Here is a 19520-nt window from a genome sequence, read left to right as displayed (position 1 = left end):
AGTATGGAATTTTTTTAGTTTCATTTTATTTCATTTCTACTATTTTATGTCGCACTATATCTTTTTAACGATTCGCCATAATGAAGGTAGGACAATTTGCGCATCTTTGCGCTTCCATTTCTTTTAAAATTAAATCACACTTTACCTTTTATTATCTGTACTGTCTATGGAACACGGCCTCAGCGGCGCCATCTGCGCTGCACTATCGTTATTTAATGTCACTACATGATATCGGGATATTATTGTTTTTTTTTTTATCAGGACCTCCAGAAGCGGTGCTAAGTGAGATCGAGGAGTACCTCCCTAGCGACTCGGACGCGTTCGAAGAGGAACCTCCCAAGACCGTCGCGCCCGCACCGGACAATCAAGACAGTGTCAGTCGAAACAGCTTAGACGAGGATGTAAGTTCTATTACTTCTATTCATTACCTGATGGACAGAGCTCAGAATTTTCGCGGCATAACAAAAGGCTTTCGCAATCTTGCTAGAGTTAGAAACATTTTTTTATCGATATCGATAGTTGGGTAATGGAAGAAAAGAACGGACCACTAAATAAAAAAAATATTTAATAAGAAAATTTACGTAAGGTTTTTATAAAATTATATAGAAACAGATGCAATTTCTTCTTCGAAATCTACGTCAGTACATACATGACATTATATTTAGTTTGTGACAGTGATAGGAGTAGATAATCATTATTATTCTCTGGGAGTAAACAGTTTTTTATTGTTTTTATACCACGTCGGTGCCAATCAAGCATACGGCCCGCCTTATGGTAAGCAGTTACCGTAGCCTATGGACGCCTGCAACACCGGAGATATTACACGCGCGTTGCCGACCCTAACACTCCTCTCCCTCGTTGAGCTCTGGCAACCTTACTTACCGGCAGGAACACAACACTATGAGTAGGGTCTAGTGTTATTTGGCTGCGGTTTTCTGTAAGGTGGAGGTACTTCCCCAGTTGGGCTCTGCTCTAGATCTGGAATGACATCCGCTGTCCTGTGCCCTACCACACAAAGCGAGATGTCATTCACAGTGCCCATACCTCTCTTTTGGACGTAGTTTAAGGACATATCCGGGTCCGGACGCAGTTTAAGGACATACCCGGGTCTAGTTTCGTTTATCACTATAAAGCCATTTATGTATACTATTAAACTTTGTATACTAACCTCACATTTATTTATTTATTTGGTTGACCGTCTTTTTCTTCTATTACACAACTATCGATATCGATAAAAAAATGTTTCTAACTCTGGCAAGATTGCGACAGTCTTTTGGTTTGCGCAAATATTCCGGCCTCTGCTTATGGATATTAGAACGCAGTACGTTTTTGTATCGTTGATGCAGCGTCATAAGGAAACCGAATCTCTCAATAGTCTTCTATCCTCCGCTAAAATATAAGTTCAGATGACAGTCGTTTTCACAAAAACTTTCGCAAAAAGGCTGCACCAATCTTTTGAACCTGAGCTTTACTAATACTAAGACGCAACTCACGCAACCAATAAATACCTTTTCATCACACTTGCTCGAAAATGATCTTATTTCATGCAGCCATGTAGGTGTACTAAAGGATAAAGGTCTATATTGTTACCGCGGGAGTTATGGATTCTGATTTTTTTATTATTATGTCACTAATTCATACGAACCAAGTATAAATGAGTTTTACTTTGAAAATACTGACGTTTATATTTTTTTTTGTTTATGCTTTAAAATATTTAATTTGATTAATTTAAAAGCCAAATATTTTCAAATTTCAAATATTTTTACACAATTTTCAATTGTGGCTTCGATGCCTAAACTGCCAAAAAAATTACATACAATTAGGAAAAGAGAAGTACAAAGGCGAACTTATCCCTTTGAGGGATCTCTTCCAGTTGACCTAATTAGTTATATTCCTTTGAAAATAAAATAGAAGCATACAAATAATTTACATTTTGGTGCCGTGACCAGGATTGTTATTGTATCTAGTTTTAAAGCGCGCGGTTGTTTTATGCGACAAACGCAGGCGATCAACGGAATGTAGGAAAAATTTAAAATTTAGATAATCTAATGACACTATATTGTTTTACGCGGTAAGCGTAAGCGCATTGTCATTTTTCATACATTCCGTTAACGCATGCGTTTAATCTGGTTAGTTGTTATGGGGCATGCTTTTATATATTAATTTTGCAAATCATTATAGTTATTTTCCTTAGGAAATTTTTAAAAAAATATGACAAATAATTTACATATTGGCGCCGTGGCAAGGATTAAGGCAGGCTTTTACATATCATTTGTTTATTCTAGGAAGCGATGTCGGAAGGCACAGTCGGCTGGTGGGTGCTAGGCCTGTACCTCCGCTCCGTCGGTTTCTTCCTCTCCATCGCCATAATTCTCTCCCTCATCCTCATGCAACTCTCCCAGAACTTCACCTTCGTGTGGCTCACCTTCTGGGTGCGCAACAAATCGCGCAACATCACCGAGACCACCGCCCACGAGAACACAACCACTTTAGACCACGGATTTAACGCTATAGATACTGTTATTGACACGATAATGAACATGTCACAACAGTTTATCAGCCACTTGGATCGTAACGTTACGCCAACTATAGGACTTCAAGCGCCAGCGAATGTGACGCCGAGTTATGACGATGACTTCTATTTGGGAGTGTATTTTGGACTAGCGGGATTAAATTTGTTGTTTACGGTGATGCGAGCGTTCCTGTTCGCTTACGGCGGCGTGCAAGCGGCCGCTAGGATACATAAGATCCTTCTTAGAGTCGTGACAAAGGTGAGCAACCTACTAGTAAATAATAATTTACGATCATTTTTACGAATTGCTTGATGGTTTGTTTTTAGACACGAGACCATTTTACTGAGTAAAACTATAACTCCCTTATTCATAAAACTTTAGGACCTGAGTTATTTAAATTATGTTTTATCCCTTTCTTACAAATACATAAATCAAAATTACAGATAAAGATAAACGATGAATAGCTAATTCAGGCCAGTAACGCGTTTATGAATAACACCATAATACATTAACAATGGAGGCTTTTTCTCATACTTTGAATGCATAAATTTAAATTAATACATTTATCATTTTTATCCCGTTGTTTTAGGCAAAAATAAAATTCTTTGACGTGACCCCGACGGGGCGGATTCTCAATCGCTTCTCATCTGACACGTATACAGTTGACGACTCGCTGCCATTTATTATGAACATATTTTTAGCTCAAGTATTCGGTTTAGTAGGTAAGTCAAAATCGGTTTATTACCATTAATTAAGCTCATTTTACTGGTTAACCATGCGTAACTCACTCCGCGATTTCGTCGCGTTGCTACAAGTACACGCGGCCCACACCAATTTTGGTGTCTAGCCATAGTAATTGCCGCGCACCGCTATGGAACGGACGCGTGCTCGTGCTTGCGCCACCTTGCGCGTAGTAAACGCGTTTTGTTAGGGAGTGAACCTTCTACTATTACTATTATTTATTCTGTGGTTTAATTCATGTATTTTTTGTCTTTACGATCTTGCGCGACATATTTCGGAAAGCAATTCAAGCATCATTCAAGCATATTGGCTGCGCAGCGTGGTCGTTGGGGTTGGGTTGCGCAAGTGAACAAAAATATGTGAGTTAAACCGTATAATTAGTTTAATGTTATTATTACTCACGACAGAATAAATTCGACGGTTTATTAACATTTGTTTTTTTCAATAGATCTTGTATTATAAAGTAAACTCTACTAGCTTTTTTTTTCTTAATGTTTCTCTACTCAGGGGCGGTCGCAGTGACGGTATACGGGCTTCCCTGGTTACTAGCGGGCGTGGTTCCCGTGGCATTCATCTACTACAGCTTGCAGCGTTTATACCGCGTCACATCTCGACAACTCAAGCGGCTGCAGAGCGTTACTCTATCGCCCGTGTACGCACATTTCAACGATACGCTAGAAGGTATACAATTTCCCCGTCAGTTTTTAGATTTATAACCCTATTATTTTGTTAGCAACACATTGGAAATTTGGACATTGACAACTTACAAAAACTTAGTGACAGTATAGAATTACACAAAAAGTTCTGTAATACAAAGCAAAATTGGCGATATCCGACTTGCATTCTACCGTTTTTCCTACTTGTAAAGTACACTATACAGGTTGGATTTTATAATTGAAATACGTGCATGTTAACCGAAGACTATTTATTGTGTGACAGAATGATATGACAGCGATTCATATCAACAAATATTAATTAACAACTATAATCTGTAATTAATGACATCTTATTTGTAATTTCATGGTACAATGACCTTAAGTACATAGCTTCTTTAATACATTCAGAAATACTAATATATTCTGATTCACAACTGCTCAAGGACACGCTATTCTGTTTCTTACTGCACCATGAAACTACACTACCAGACAAAGTGAAACAAAATCCTGAATAGGACCTCCTATCAAGAACATTACTGCCCCAGTCAGCATCAACAAACCCGGTAAGCTTTGAATCAGACTCACTACTATACCTGAGGCAATAGTGTTTTGTTTTCTTGAGATAACGCAAAACACGTTTGGCATGAGCCCAGTGTTCTCTACCATGACAGTTATTAAACTGGCTCAGATACCCTACACTAAACGCAATGTCAGGCCGCGTCAAAACCGCTAGATACATGAGACTACCAATGAGTTGTTGATAAGGTAATTCAGTATCACAGCTCTCACCTTTATCTAAGTTCAATCTTTCCTCCATAGGAGTTTGAGCAGTGTTACAGTCTGTCATATTGAACTTATGCAACAACTTGTCAACATAATCCTCCTGATCTAAAGTTATTACATTATTTTCTTTATCAACACACACATTCATACCTAAACACTGTTTGACCTGACCAAGATCTTTTAATTTAAAATGTGAAGACAGTACCTGTTTCAAACTTTTGGTTTCCTCTTCATTATTAGAAAACACAAAGAAATCGTCAACATATAGAGCTACTACAGTCAAACCATTATCATTTTTCACATATAAGCAAGGTTCAAGTTTAGACCTAGTATAACCATACTCGGTTAAGCAATCATCTACCCTCCTGTACCACGCCCTTGAGGATTGTTTAAGACCATATATGGCTCGCTTCAACTTAAGCACCTGCCCTTTACCTTCAGATGAAGGAAAGCCTTCTGGCTTCTCCATATAAATATCCTCCTCAAGATAGCCGTTCAGGAAAGCAGTAGTCACATCTAAATGAGAAATATCTAAATTTAATTGCACAGATAAAGCAAATAAAAGTCTGAGAGTTGTATGCCTTACCACTGGCGCGAAGGTTTCCTCATAGTCCACTCCGTACTTCTGAGTATAGCCCTTGGCTACTAACCTGGCTCGGAACCGCACATTGCCCTCACTATCGTACTTCTTCTTAAGTACCCACTTGCACTTTACGACACTAGAGTCTTTTGGAACGCTGACAAGCTCCCAGGCCTGGTTTTCTTCAAAACTTTTTAACTCTTCTGCCATAGCATGTCTCCATTGCTCTTTCTCTGGTCCGCGCAAAGCCTCTGATAGTGAAAGACCACTGGCATCATCCATCTTACTAGCATCTGAACATAGATTTGAAATGCCATACCTTTCAGGCGGTTTTCTTTGTTCAGCTGTTCTTAGAATTGGTCCGATCCTCTCAGGAGCAGGAACATTCTCAGGAGCTGAAACATTCTCAGTTGTGGTATCTGGATTCTCATACTCACTATCGGTCAAAGTTCTGCATGTATCTGGACTCTCATCCCCCACTGAACTTTGACAGCCTATATCAGCTTTCTGTATATTCTGTTCTTGAACTTCAATTTGACAATATTTCTCTGATTTTTCAATAATCTTTACATCTCTTGCTGTGAAAAAAGTTTTCTTTTCAGGATCGAATAGTCTGTATCCTTTGACCCCTTCTGGGTAACCCATTAGGATAGCTTCCTTAGACTTTTTCTGCCATTTCAACCTTTTCTCTTTGGGAATGTGGACCATGACAGTACTGCCGAAGATTCTTAGGTGACTTAGGTCTGGCTTGGTCCCTGTCCACATTTCAAAAGGAGTTTTGTTGTTCAATCCCGAAGCGATTGTCCTGTTCCTTAGGTAAACTGCACAACTACATGCTTCTGCCCAGAATTTTGTGGGAAGCTCAGCATCAAACAATAAGCATCTAGCCTTCTCACACACAACACGATTCTGGCGTTCGCACAACCCGTTTTGTTCAGGCGAATAAGGGTTTGTCCGTTGATGCAGTATCCCATTTACCTTCAGGAACTCGCTGAACTTCTTGCTGCAAAATTCAAGACCATTATCACTCCTTATAATCTTGATCTTTTTGTCAAGTTCATTTTCAACTTTGGCTTTAAATTCTATGAAACAATCCAGAGCTTGACTTTTCTCTTTCAAAAAATATATAAATGCCATACGACTATAGTCATCCACAAATAGCAAATAATAACGTGATCCTCCAAGAGATGTCACTTCCATTGGACCAGCTATATCCATATGAATAACATTCAGTAAATCATCACTTCTATTGCAATTGTTAGGAAATGGCAGTCTGCATTGTTTGCCTTCACAACATACCTTGCATTTACTGATGTCAATCTTGTCGCCAATACTGAAACCTTCCACTGCATCCTTCATTTTCGCCATGTATGAGCCATTAACATGTGCGAGACGACGATGCCAGGTCTCGGCAGACACTGCCATAGCAACGTTGGACGTATTTTCTGGCACATTCAATTTGTAAACGCCGTTTGTTAAAGCAGCCGTAGCAACAAGCTGTCCACTTCTGTTGTAAATCTTACAACCTGTTTTAGTGAAGTCTACTTTATTACCTTTCTTTATCAGTTGGCTTACCGATAACAGGTTCGTAGTTAAACTCGGTACACATAAAACATCTTCAACGGTTATGTCGAATTCACTGTCGGGAGTCACAGTCACAATCTGTACGTTTCCGGAGCACAACACTGGCAAACATGCCTTATTTGCTACAACTATCTCGCTAGTAGCCGGCTCGTACGATGCATTCATAACCCAACTTTCATTCGCCGTAAAATGGGTACTAGCGCCGCTATCGATGTAATAATCATTTTTCTTGAAATCGGCACTTAAAAACACAGCACTGAATGCATTCGACTGTTTTCGTGTACTATTTTTTTCGATATTTGGGCACTGGTTTCGATAATGTCCGAATTCCTTGCATCGAAAACATTTGACATTGACATTTCTGACTTTTGTCATTTCGCCGCCATTCTGTTTACCACAGACAATCTTTGTTTTATTCTTCTTGTTATGTTGGTAACTTGACGTACTCGCGAACGCATTCTCAGTCTCGTTCCCATTCCTTGTCAAATTTGAATTTTTCTCTTCCATGTCTAAAAGCTTTGTTTTGATGGCGTCTGTCGTGATAGAAATGCCGGAATGCTCTATTGCCATGATCATCGGGGAATATTTCTCAGGCAAACCTGCTAACAATAGCGAGCCGATCCATTCATCACTTATTGCAAAACCCGTACCACTTAATTTTTGACCATTTGCAACCATTTTCGTTACGTATTCTGACATCGAAGTCGAATTTTCGAGTCTTATGGAAATCAAATTTCGTAACAACGTAATTTTTCTCTCGAAACCGGAGTCGTCAAATAAGCTTTTGAGTTTAGTCCACAATTCAACCGTAGTTGTGACGCCTTTTACATGGACATACAAGGAAGGATCGATTGTCAAAATCAATTTCGCACGGGCTTTTTCGTCATCGGCAACTTCTGTACCCGTAGTTTCTGGCTTACGCGTAATAAACTTCTGCGTGCCGTCTAGGATAAGAAAATTCTCTGCCGCGAAAACCCATTCACAATAGTTCTCTCGGCCACGTAACTTGGGCACATTCGCCACATAGTTTGGTGACGACATCTTCGGATTTCTGTCACAGATCGCACTCACAATATATCACACACGATACACTATAAACTAGCAATCTAATACTTGACTAAACCCCCCGTATTTATCAATTTAAAAAGCCCATAACCTATAATTGAAATACGTGCATGTTAACCGAAGACTATTTATTGTGTGACAGAATGACATGACAGCGATTCATATCAAAAACATATTTGGAACATCACAGTTCCATATTTAAACAAACACTGTAGATGGCACTGCTGGATATTAAAAAACTACAGATTTTCTTATTGGGTCAGTAAGGGCAGCTACCAGATTGCTTGTTTTTTGGATGCCAATCGATTCCATTACTATCCTATGACACTAGGTCAACTCGGCGTTGTCTCTTAGAAATGTACCCTCATAGAACGATTGCATTTACCGGTTGTTTCCGGTATCTCGCGACCAAATGCTGGAATAATATCCCTCCACCTGTAAGACGGCTCAAAAATAAGCAAACTTTTAAACACCAGTTTAAAAAGATACTGCTTGAAAAACAAAAAACAGGGATACCATACGGCTTTTTGGTTGCTGATTTCAGGATCTAATCGGTATTGCTATGAGATCTTGTACCGAACCTTTCGCGCTTTCTCACTCTTATTTTATGGCCACTACTATTTTTATTTCTATGTTTATGCTTATTTTCTGTTTTATTTATGTATTTTATTTCAGAACTTTCTAACACCACTCAACTACACACTTTTTACAGTACCGTATACTTATCACCGTCATATTTACCTAACTGTAACGTGATCTGGGTTCCGGCAGAATATCAGTGCTCCGCTCAATAGAGTGGAGCGTATAGCTGAGTCGGAACCCTTTTGTTGTTGCTGCAATGCACACAGCGTGCAGCTAACCACTAAAAACTAATATTTCGTGTTTAAGTAAAAAAATTTTTGTTAATTTAATTTAGTAGTTAAGTTTTGTTCTGACTGCAATGTACCTACTTATACTTTACACTAAAATTGTGTGTTTTGCAGCATCCAAATAAACGTTTTATCTATCTTATCTATCTATCTATCTATCTATCCAGGATTAAAAGCTTGTATGGGCCTAATTACTAATTACTGCTAGAAAAGCCACAAATCGAGGAAAACTTTTTCCATGCTATTTTGCAACTGTGCACTCGCTCATTTCGTACGGCACCGAGCTGTGGGGTGGAGCCGCTGACTGGCGTCGAGTGTTCTCATTACAGAAACGAGCCGTACGCGCAATAGCGTGTGTCTCTGATGACGTCTCTGCTCGTCAGTATTTCACAGAATACAGTATACTAACACTACCCTGTGTACTTATTCAGCAAATAGCGACATTCACCCACGCCAACACGAACAAATTTACTGTGAAACAGGTTAATCTAAATCGTCATCTGCGTAGTAACAAGAACGCGGGCTGCCTCGCATCTGTGCCACATAAGTTAGCGAAAAGTGGACGATCAGCCTATGTACTTGGCCCACGTATATACAACCACCTACCTAAAAGTATCAGGGATGCACCTTCCTTCCATAATTTTAAAAGTAGATTAAAGCACTGGTTACTAAAATCACCATTGGGGCATTTCACGTCAAGCGGGCAGCAAAAAAATTGTCAGGTTCTGGATTTTGTTCATAGTTGGATTAATTGGACCTATATGTGAATTAAAAAATTTGGCATCATTACTTTTTTAATATATTGCTTCGTTAAAAATTTATACGCATTTGAAAAAACTACAAAATTTGAGGAACGGATTTTTTAAAAATTATTATTGCAATTCTTTCAGTGGATTTAATTATAACTAAATAGTGATTATTTGAGAATATTAGTTGATTTCTTTGAAAATTTATAAAAAAAGTTTTTTTTATCTTTTTTTCATATAACAAACCGGAAGTTAGTATTAAATATCTTTTTTTTTCCAACTTCGCATTTTTTTATATTTTTTATTTTTACACAATAATGTAGCTTATGGTGTACTTATGTCCTATATTTTTTTTTATAATGGCATCTCGATTGGTTTTAAAGATTCATGAAGTAATTCTAAAGTACTGCGCGACGCTCCGTACTGAGAGGTAGTTCTATGTGGCAGTCTTTAATGGCCAATTACGGGTTTTTTTACTTTTGCGTAACGGAATTAAAGCAATAAACAATATTTCATCGGTTAAGATGTAGAAAAGCTAATGATGTATTATTCAATCGTGCCTTGTAGCGCTATCACTGACCATACCACTGACCATATCTTGGAACTGAAAACAAAACGTTTATGTTTTAACAAAACGCTAGAGGTAACTTAATAACTATAGCTAGGTTTAGGCGGGGTATGTCACATGCTTAAGAGGTCACTTTCGAGTTAGGTCACGTTCTGAGGACGTCACTTTCTGTACGTCACATTCTGAGTTTGTCACATTCCGAGCTCGTCACATTCTGAGTACGTTACTTTCTGAGAACGGCACTTTCTGAGGACGTCACTTTCTGTGAACGCCACTTTCTGAAGCCCTCGCTTTCTGAGTACGTCACTTTTATAGCATAGTAAGATTAAAGCGTATACCTGCATGAACAATGGATACCAGCAATCATAACAGCTGTACGGCATACGGCCGTTTTTATGCCGTACAGCTAATATGATTGCTGGTATCCATTGTTAATGCAGGTATACGCTTAAATATTACTTTGCTATAAAAGTGACGTACTCAGAAAGTGACGAACTCAGAAAGCGAGGGCCTCAGAAAGTGACGTACTCAGAATGTGACGAACTCAGAATGTGACGTACAGAAAGTGACGTCCTCAGAACGTGACCTAACTCGAAAGTGACCTCTTAAGCATGTGACATACCCCGCCTAAACCTAGCTATAGTTATTAAGTTACCTCTAGCGTTTTGTTAAAACATAAACGTTTTGTTTTCAGTTCCAAGATATGGTCAGTGGTATGGTCAGTGATAGCGCTACAAGGCACGATTGAATAATACATCATTAGCTTTTCTACATCTTAACCGATGAAATATTGTTTATTGCTTTAATTCCGTTACGCAAAAGTAAAAAAACCCGTAATTGGCCATTAAAGACTGCCACATAGAACTACCTCTCAGTACGGAGCGTCGCGCAGTACTTTAGAATTACTTCATGAATCTTTAAAACCAATCGAGATGCCATTATAAAAAAAAATATAGGACATAAGTACACCATAAGCTACATTATTGTGTAAAAATAAAAAATATAAAAAAATGCGAAGTTGGAAAAAAAAAGATATTTAATACTAACTTCCGGTTTGTTATATGAAAAAAAGATAAAAAAAACTTTTTTTATAAATTTTCAAAGAAATCAACTAATATTCTCAAATAATCACTATTTAGTTATAATTAAATCCACTGAAAGAATTGCAATAATAATTTTTAAAAAATCCGTTCCTCAAATTTTGTAGTTTTTTCAAATGCGTATAAATTTTTAACGAAGCAATATATTAAAAAAGTAATGATGCCAAATTTTTTAATTCACATATAGGTCCAATTAATCCAACTATGAACAAAATCCAGAACCTGTCAATTTTTTTGCTGCCCGCTTGACGTGAAATGCCCCCATTGTATGACATAGATGAATATTTTTCCAGTGAAATTATTGATGTACCTAAATAAAATTAACTATAAGAATAAAATGTACTTATAATTGTAACATTGTGACATACAAATTGATTGTGTAATATACTCATAGGTATATGTATACTGTATTTATTGATACTGTACGAATTTCAAATCTTATACAACCCTGACCTGTAACCTAATGTTATTAATAAATTTTCATTTTAATTTTCATTTTCATATGATACAATTTGTAATGAAATGAAAACTTTTAATTTTTCACATGCTATTTTTCCTCGATTTGTGGCTTTTGTAGACGTAATTTTTTTTTGGTGTCATACAAGCTTTCGATCCTGGATAGTAATGGGATCGATTGGCATAAAAAAAAAGTTTGTCAAAAATGACCTTTTTCTCGCACCCTGTATGTTTTTTCCAAAAAGTATAAACGCCAATCTTTATTAATTTGAAATCGAGGGAAGGTCTTCTAAGACCGTTTTCGCGTAGCAGCACGGGATCTGGTAGCTGCCCCCACTGACCCAATAAGAAAATCCATCATGTATACCTACTGGATCTCCGATATTGAACCTATCGATGTTTCCTTCTAAAGTAAATGGTCCGTCCAGGTTTATCGACAATCCGCGCGCTCGGCGCCGGGCCGCGCTGGGCCGACCGCGGCGAGGAGCTGGTCGAGGCGTGGCAGCGCGCCGCGCTCTGTGGCGCCGCCGCCGCTCAGTGGCTCGGCCTGAGGCTGCAAGCTTGTGCTGGCGCCTGTGTGGCCGCTGCTGCGTTGCTGGCTGCTATGCAGCGCGCCACTCACGCTTTAGACCCAGGTATGTCTTTATCTTTAGCCTTCCTCGTGACAGCAGGTATAGCACCGGGCCGCGCTGGGCCGACCGCGGCGAGGAGCTGGTCGAGGCGTGGCAGCGCGCCGCGCTCTGTGGCGCCGCCGCCGCTCAGTGGCTCGGCCTGAGGCTGCAAGCTTGTGCTGGCGCCTGTGTGGCCGCTGCTGCGTTGCTGGCTGCTATGCAGCGCGCCACTCACGCTTTAGACCCAGGTATGTCTTTATCTTTAGCCTTCCTCGTGACAGCAGGTATAGCACCGGGCCGCGCTGGGCCGACCGCGGCGAGGAGCTGGTCGAGGCGTGGCAGCGCGCCGCGCTCTGTGGCGCCGCCGCCGCTCAGTGGCTCGGCCTGAGGCTGCAAGCTTGTGCTGGCGCCTGTGTGGCCGCTGCTGCGTTGCTGGCTGCTATGCAGCGCGCCACTCACGCTTTAGACCCAGGTATGTCTTTATCTTTAGCCTTCCTCGTGACAGCAGGTATAGCACCGGGCCGCGCTGGGCCGACCGCGGCGAGGAGCTGGTCGAGGCGTGGCAGCGCGCCGCGCTCTGTGGCGCCGCCGCCGCTCAGTGGCTCGGCCTGAGGCTGCAAGCTTGTGCTGGCGCCTGTGTGGCCGCTGCTGCGTTGCTGGCTGCTATGCAGCGCGCCACTCACGCTTTAGACCCAGGTATGTCTTTATCTTTAGCCTTCCTCGTGACAGCAGGTATAGCACCGGGCCGCGCTGGGCCGACCGCGGCGAGGAGCTGGTCGAGGCGTGGCAGCGCGCCGCGCTCTGTGGCGCCGCCGCCGCTCAGTGGCTCGGCCTGAGGCTGCAAGCTTGTGCTGGCGCCTGTGTGGCCGCTGCTGCGTTGCTGGCTGCTATGCAGCGCGCCACTCACGCTTTAGACCCAGGTATGTCTTTATCTTTAGCCTTCCTCGTGACAGCAGGTATAGCACCGGGCCGCGCTGGGCCGACCGCGGCGAGGAGCTGGTCGAGGCGTGGCAGCGCGCCGCGCTCTGTGGCGCCGCCGCCGCTCAGTGGCTCGGCCTGAGGCTGCAAGCTTGTGCTGGCGCCTGTGTGGCCGCTGCTGCGTTGCTGGCTGCTATGCAGCGCGCCACTCACGCTTTAGACCCAGGTATGTCTTTATCTTTAGCCTTCCTCGTGACAGCAGGTATAGCACCGGGCCGCGCTGGGCCGACCGCGGCGAGGAGCTGGTCGAGGCGTGGCAGCGCGCCGCGCTCTGTGGCGCCGCCGCCGCTCAGTGGCTCGGCCTGAGGCTGCAAGCTTGTGCTGGCGCCTGTGTGGCCGCTGCTGCGTTGCTGGCTGCTATGCAGCGCGCCACTCACGCTTTAGACCCAGGTATGTCTTTATCTTTAGCCTTCCTCGTGACAGCAGGTATAGCACCGGGCCGCGCTGGGCCGACCGCGGCGAGGAGCTGGTCGAGGCGTGGCAGCGCGCCGCGCTCTGTGGCGCCGCCGCCGCTCAGTGGCTCGGCCTGAGGCTGCAAGCTTGTGCTGGCGCCTGTGTGGCCGCTGCTGCGTTGCTGGCTGCTATGCAGCGCGCCACTCACGCTTTAGACCCAGGTATGTCTTTATCTTTAGCCTTCCTCGTGACAGCAGGTATAGCACCGGGCCGCGCTGGGCCGACCGCGGCGAGGAGCTGGTCGAGGCGTGGCAGCGCGCCGCGCTCTGTGGCGCCGCCGCCGCTCAGTGGCTCGGCCTGAGGCTGCAAGCTTGTGCTGGCGCCTGTGTGGCCGCTGCTGCGTTGCTGGCTGCTATGCAGCGCGCCACTCACGCTTTAGACCCAGGTATGTCTTTATCTTTAGCCTTCCTCGTGACAGCAGGTATAGCACCGGGCCGCGCTGGGCCGACCGCGGCGAGGAGCTGGTCGAGGCGTGGCAGCGCGCCGCGCTCTGTGGCGCCGCCGCCGCTCAGTGGCTCGGCCTGAGGCTGCAAGCTTGTGCTGGCGCCTGTGTGGCCGCTGCTGCGTTGCTGGCTGCTATGCAGCGCGCCACTCACGCTTTAGACCCAGGTATGTCTTTATCTTTAGCCTTCCTCGTGACAGCAGGTATAGCACCGGGCCGCGCTGGGCCGACCGCGGCGAGGAGCTGGTCGAGGCGTGGCAGCGCGCCGCGCTCTGTGGCGCCGCCGCCGCTCAGTGGCTCGGCCTGAGGCTGCAAGCTTGTGCTGGCGCCTGTGTGGCCGCTGCTGCGTTGCTGGCTGCTATGCAGCGCGCCACTCACGCTTTAGACCCAGGTATGTCTTTATCTTTAGCCTTCCTCGTGACAGCAGGTATAGCACCGGGCCGCGCTGGGCCGACCGCGGCGAGGAGCTGGTCGAGGCGTGGCAGCGCGCCGCGCTCTGTGGCGCCGCCGCCGCTCAGTGGCTCGGCCTGAGGCTGCAAGCTTGTGCTGGCGCCTGTGTGGCCGCTGCTGCGTTGCTGGCTGCTATGCAGCGCGCCACTCACGCTTTAGACCCAGGTATGTCTTTATCTTTAGCCTTCCTCGTGACAGCAGGTATAGCACCGGGCCGCGCTGGGCCGACCGCGGCGAGGAGCTGGTCGAGGCGTGGCAGCGCGCCGCGCTCTGTGGCGCCGCCGCCGCTCAGTGGCTCGGCCTGAGGCTGCAAGCTTGTGCTGGCGCCTGTGTGGCCGCTGCTGCGTTGCTGGCTGCTATGCAGCGCGCCACTCACGCTTTAGACCCAGGTATGTCTTTATCTTTAGCCTTCCTCGTGACAGCAGGTATAGCACCGGGCCGCGCTGGGCCGACCGCGGCGAGGAGCTGGTCGAGGCGTGGCAGCGCGCCGCGCTCTGTGGCGCCGCCGCCGCTCAGTGGCTCGGCCTGAGGCTGCAAGCTTGTGCTGGCGCCTGTGTGGCCGCTGCTGCGTTGCTGGCTGCTATGCAGCGCGCCACTCACGCTTTAGACCCAGGTATGTCTTTATCTTTAGCCTTCCTCGTGACAGCAGGTATAGCACCGGGCCGCGCTGGGCCGACCGCGGCGAGGAGCTGGTCGAGGCGTGGCAGCGCGCCGCGCTCTGTGGCGCCGCCGCCGCTCAGTGGCTCGGCCTGAGGCTGCAAGCTTGTGCTGGCGCCTGTGTGGCCGCTGCTGCGTTGCTGGCTGCTATGCAGCGCGCCACTCACGCTTTAGACCCAGGTATGTCTTTATCTTTAGCCTTCCTCGTGACAGCAGGTATAGCACCGGGCCGCGCTGGGCCGACCGCGGCGAGGAGCTGGTCGAGGCGTGGCAGCGCGCCGCGCTCTGTGGCGCCGCCGCCGCTCAGTGGCTCGGCCTGAGGCTGCAAGCTTGTGCTGGCGCCTGTGTGGCCGCTGCTGCGTTGCTGGCTGCTATGCAGCGCGCCACTCACGCTTTAGACCCAGGTATGTCTTTATCTTTAGCCTTCCTCGTGACAGCAGGTATAGCACCGGGCCGCGCTGGGCCGACCGCGGCGAGGAGCTGGTCGAGGCGTGGCAGCGCGCCGCGCTCTGTGGCGCCGCCGCCGCTCAGTGGCTCGGCCTGAGGCTGCAAGCTTGTGCTGGCGCCTGTGTGGCCGCTGCTGCGTTGCTGGCTGCTATGCAGCGCGCCACTCACGCTTTAGACCCAGGTATGTCTTTATCTTTAGCCTTCCTCGTGACAGCAGGTATAGCACCGGGCCGCGCTGGGCCGACCGCGGCGAGGAGCTGGTCGAGGCGTGGCAGCGCGCCGCGCTCTGTGGCGCCGCCGCCGCTCAGTGGCTCGGCCTGAGGCTGCAAGCTTGTGCTGGCGCCTGTGTGGCCGCTGCTGCGTTGCTGGCTGCTATGCAGCGCGCCACTCACGCTTTAGACCCAGGTATGTCTTTATCTTTAGCCTTCCTCGTGACAGCAGGTATAGCACCGGGCCGCGCTGGGCCGACCGCGGCGAGGAGCTGGTCGAGGCGTGGCAGCGCGCCGCGCTCTGTGGCGCCGCCGCCGCTCAGTGGCTCGGCCTGAGGCTGCAAGCTTGTGCTGGCGCCTGTGTGGCCGCTGCTGCGTTGCTGGCTGCTATGCAGCGCGCCACTCACGCTTTAGACCCAGGTATGTCTTTATCTTTAGCCTTCCTCGTGACAGCAGGTATAGCACCGGGCCGCGCTGGGCCGACCGCGGCGAGGAGCTGGTCGAGGCGTGGCAGCGCGCCGCGCTCTGTGGCGCCGCCGCCGCTCAGTGGCTCGGCCTGAGGCTGCAAGCTTGTGCTGGCGCCTGTGTGGCCGCTGCTGCGTTGCTGGCTGCTATGCAGCGCGCCACTCACGCTTTAGACCCAGGTATGTCTTTATCTTTAGCCTTCCTCGTGACAGCAGGTATAGCACCGGGCCGCGCTGGGCCGACCGCGGCGAGGAGCTGGTCGAGGCGTGGCAGCGCGCCGCGCTCTGTGGCGCCGCCGCCGCTCAGTGGCTCGGCCTGAGGCTGCAAGCTTGTGCTGGCGCCTGTGTGGCCGCTGCTGCGTTGCTGGCTGCTATGCAGCGCGCCACTCACGCTTTAGACCCAGGTATGTCTTTATCTTTAGCCTTCCTCGTGACAGCAGGTATAGCACCGGGCCGCGCTGGGCCGACCGCGGCGAGGAGCTGGTCGAGGCGTGGCAGCGCGCCGCGCTCTGTGGCGCCGCCGCCGCTCAGTGGCTCGGCCTGAGGCTGCAAGCTTGTGCTGGCGCCTGTGTGGCCGCTGCTGCGTTGCTGGCTGCTATGCAGCGCGCCACTCACGCTTTAGACCCAGGTATGTCTTTATCTTTAGCCTTCCTCGTGACAGCAGGTATAGCACCGGGCCGCGCTGGGCCGACCGCGGCGAGGAGCTGGTCGAGGCGTGGCAGCGCGCCGCGCTCTGTGGCGCCGCCGCCGCTCAGTGGCTCGGCCTGAGGCTGCAAGCTTGTGCTGGCGCCTGTGTGGCCGCTGCTGCGTTGCTGGCTGCTATGCAGCGCGCCACTCACGCTTTAGACCCAGGTATGTCTTTATCTTTAGCCTTCCTCGTGACAGCAGGTATAGCACCGGGCCGCGCTGGGCCGACCGCGGCGAGGAGCTGGTCGAGGCGTGGCAGCGCGCCGCGCTCTGTGGCGCCGCCGCCGCTCAGTGGCTCGGCCTGAGGCTGCAAGCTTGTGCTGGCGCCTGTGTGGCCGCTGCTGCGTTGCTGGCTGCTATGCAGCGCGCCACTCACGCTTTAGACCCAGGTATGTCTTTATCTTTAGCCTTCCTCGTGACAGCAGGTATAGCACCGGGCCGCGCTGGGCCGACCGCGGCGAGGAGCTGGTCGAGGCGTGGCAGCGCGCCGCGCTCTGTGGCGCCGCCGCCGCTCAGTGGCTCGGCCTGAGGCTGCAAGCTTGTGCTGGCGCCTGTGTGGCCGCTGCTGCGTTGCTGGCTGCTATGCAGCGCGCCACTCACGCTTTAGACCCAGGTATGTCTTTATCTTTAGCCTTCCTCGTGACAGCAGGTATAGCACCGGGCCGCGCTGGGCCGACCGCGGCGAGGAGCTGGTCGAGGCGTGGCAGCGCGCCGCGCTCTGTGGCGCCGCCGCCGCTCAGTGGCTCGGCCTGAGGCTGCAAGCTTGTGCTGGCGCCTGTGTGGCCGCTGCTGCGTTGCTGGCTGCTATGCAGCGCGCCACTCACGCTTTAGACCCAGGTATGTCTTTATCTTTAACCTTCTTAGTAACAGGCTTCAAGCTTGTGGTGGCGCCTGTATGGCCGCTGTTGCTTTGCTGGCTGCTGTGCAGCGTACCACTCACGCTTTAGACCCGGGTATGTCTTACCTAGTGACGATGTATTGAGTTGTCAGGGGAGGCAGGGGCTGGGCTTCTAACTTTAACCGTTTGATCTATATACAGCACGCTACGCACCCCCAGAACTAAAGCATGTATTATCTTCCTACGCGACAAGAATTAACTTGCATCTGTCTAATTTAATTAATCTAGTGTGACGAAAAGCGATGTTTCGTGCGACTTAGATCAAGATACAGCCGAAAAGAAAGCTCCCTGTCCAGGTTTTAGGAGTGTCTTTTCAATAACGTTGTAAAAAAAAGTTAAACGAAATTTTTGAAATTTATAATTCCTACTTGACTGGCTTTATTTTTAATTTTCCGTCTAGGTCTCGTGGGTCTGGCGATCTCCTACGCGCTGTCCATGACATCCATACTCGCAAACGTGCTCAACTCCTTCACTGAGACCGAGCGAGAGATGATCGCCGTCGAGCGCGTCGGCGAGTACATTACGCAGGTAGAATTAAGCTGAAAGTTTATCTTGAATGAAAATTACACCATAAAAATATTGTAGGAGTATAAAAGCGACATTATTCAATTAAATCAGCGATTTGTAGACTTTTCGACCCGAAGGCTACGTTTGCCCTACGGCTTCCTCGCGGGCGGGATAATATTACATGGCCTTTGGCTTTCCTTTACGCGGGTCAAAAGTAAGGACTTGAGCATCAGATTCAGCATGCCGTACTTTAGGGACTCTTTAATTGAATTGAATTGCAGTGCAATCGTATAGGCGGTACCTAACAATATAGTCGGTTGTTTTAGGTGGAGAGTGAGAAAACTGACGGCGAGCCGCCGCCTTACGGTTGGCCCTCGCAGGGCGTCGTCAGCTTCGAGGATGTCCATCTTAATTACAGGTAGGTAATCAATTTAAATCATTTTTTACTTAGGTATTTTTTTGACAAAACTTTACCATACTGTTAATTGGCACAGTCGGTTGGGTGCCTCTATTTGTTTAAGCGTATTTATAGTTAAAAAGTTCAATTAATAAGCGTCTTTTTAGCAAATCGGCTAAGGTCTAGTAAACTCTAGTGGGATAGGTACTTCATTCGAAGGCAAAGATAGATATAACTCCGTAATAGATGGATACAGTCTAAGGAAAAAACGTGCCTCGAAAATCAAGAAAATTTTATCCTCGTTCAGAGGGCGCCACTAGCTTTGGCCTACTGTCGTATAGATGGCGTTGACGGTTTCGTTTGTTATTTAACAATTTAACGCATATCAGTGAAAGAACATGGGTCAAATTCATAAAAATAATTAATGCAAATAAAAAAAATCATTTATCCATATTTAAATACATTTTATCGTATTTTTATAAATATTTATTTTTAGTTTTAAAGTGTGTCGACAGATGGCAGTGAATTTACTGGGGTTACAAAATTTACTATGACAGTACCGCTCTAGTATAAGTTACTCTATGTTCGAAGGTATTGATATCTATTAGAAAAATTGGTTCCTGATCAACGATTAAATTTCATCGTGTATATGTTAAAAT

The 19520-nt window shown here is 47.0% G+C and overlaps 1 protein-coding gene across 1 annotated transcript in view; it reads left to right on the top strand.

Annotated features, from left to right (window-relative positions):
• Positions 1 to 19520, top strand: part of LOC134744449 (ATP-binding cassette sub-family C member 10) — a 42395-nt gene that overhangs the window by 19233 nt on the left and 3642 nt on the right. Inside the window, exons 14-20 of the mRNA XM_063678264.1 lie at positions 262 to 401; positions 2286 to 2771; positions 3103 to 3235; positions 3762 to 3935; positions 12090 to 12296; positions 18358 to 18485; positions 18791 to 18882. Coding sequence (XP_063534334.1) covers positions 262 to 401; positions 2286 to 2771; positions 3103 to 3235; positions 3762 to 3935; positions 12090 to 12296; positions 18358 to 18485; positions 18791 to 18882 — 1360 coding nt within the window. The remainder of the gene's footprint in view (positions 1 to 261; positions 402 to 2285; positions 2772 to 3102; positions 3236 to 3761; positions 3936 to 12089; positions 12297 to 18357; positions 18486 to 18790; positions 18883 to 19520) is intronic.

This window comes from Cydia strobilella, chromosome 1 (assembly GCF_947568885.1).
Source record: "Cydia strobilella chromosome 1, ilCydStro3.1, whole genome shotgun sequence".
NCBI lineage: Eukaryota > Metazoa > Arthropoda > Insecta > Lepidoptera > Tortricidae > Cydia > Cydia strobilella.
Note: the sequence above shows the minus strand (reverse complement) of the source record. Positions and strands in the feature narration are given on the sequence as shown.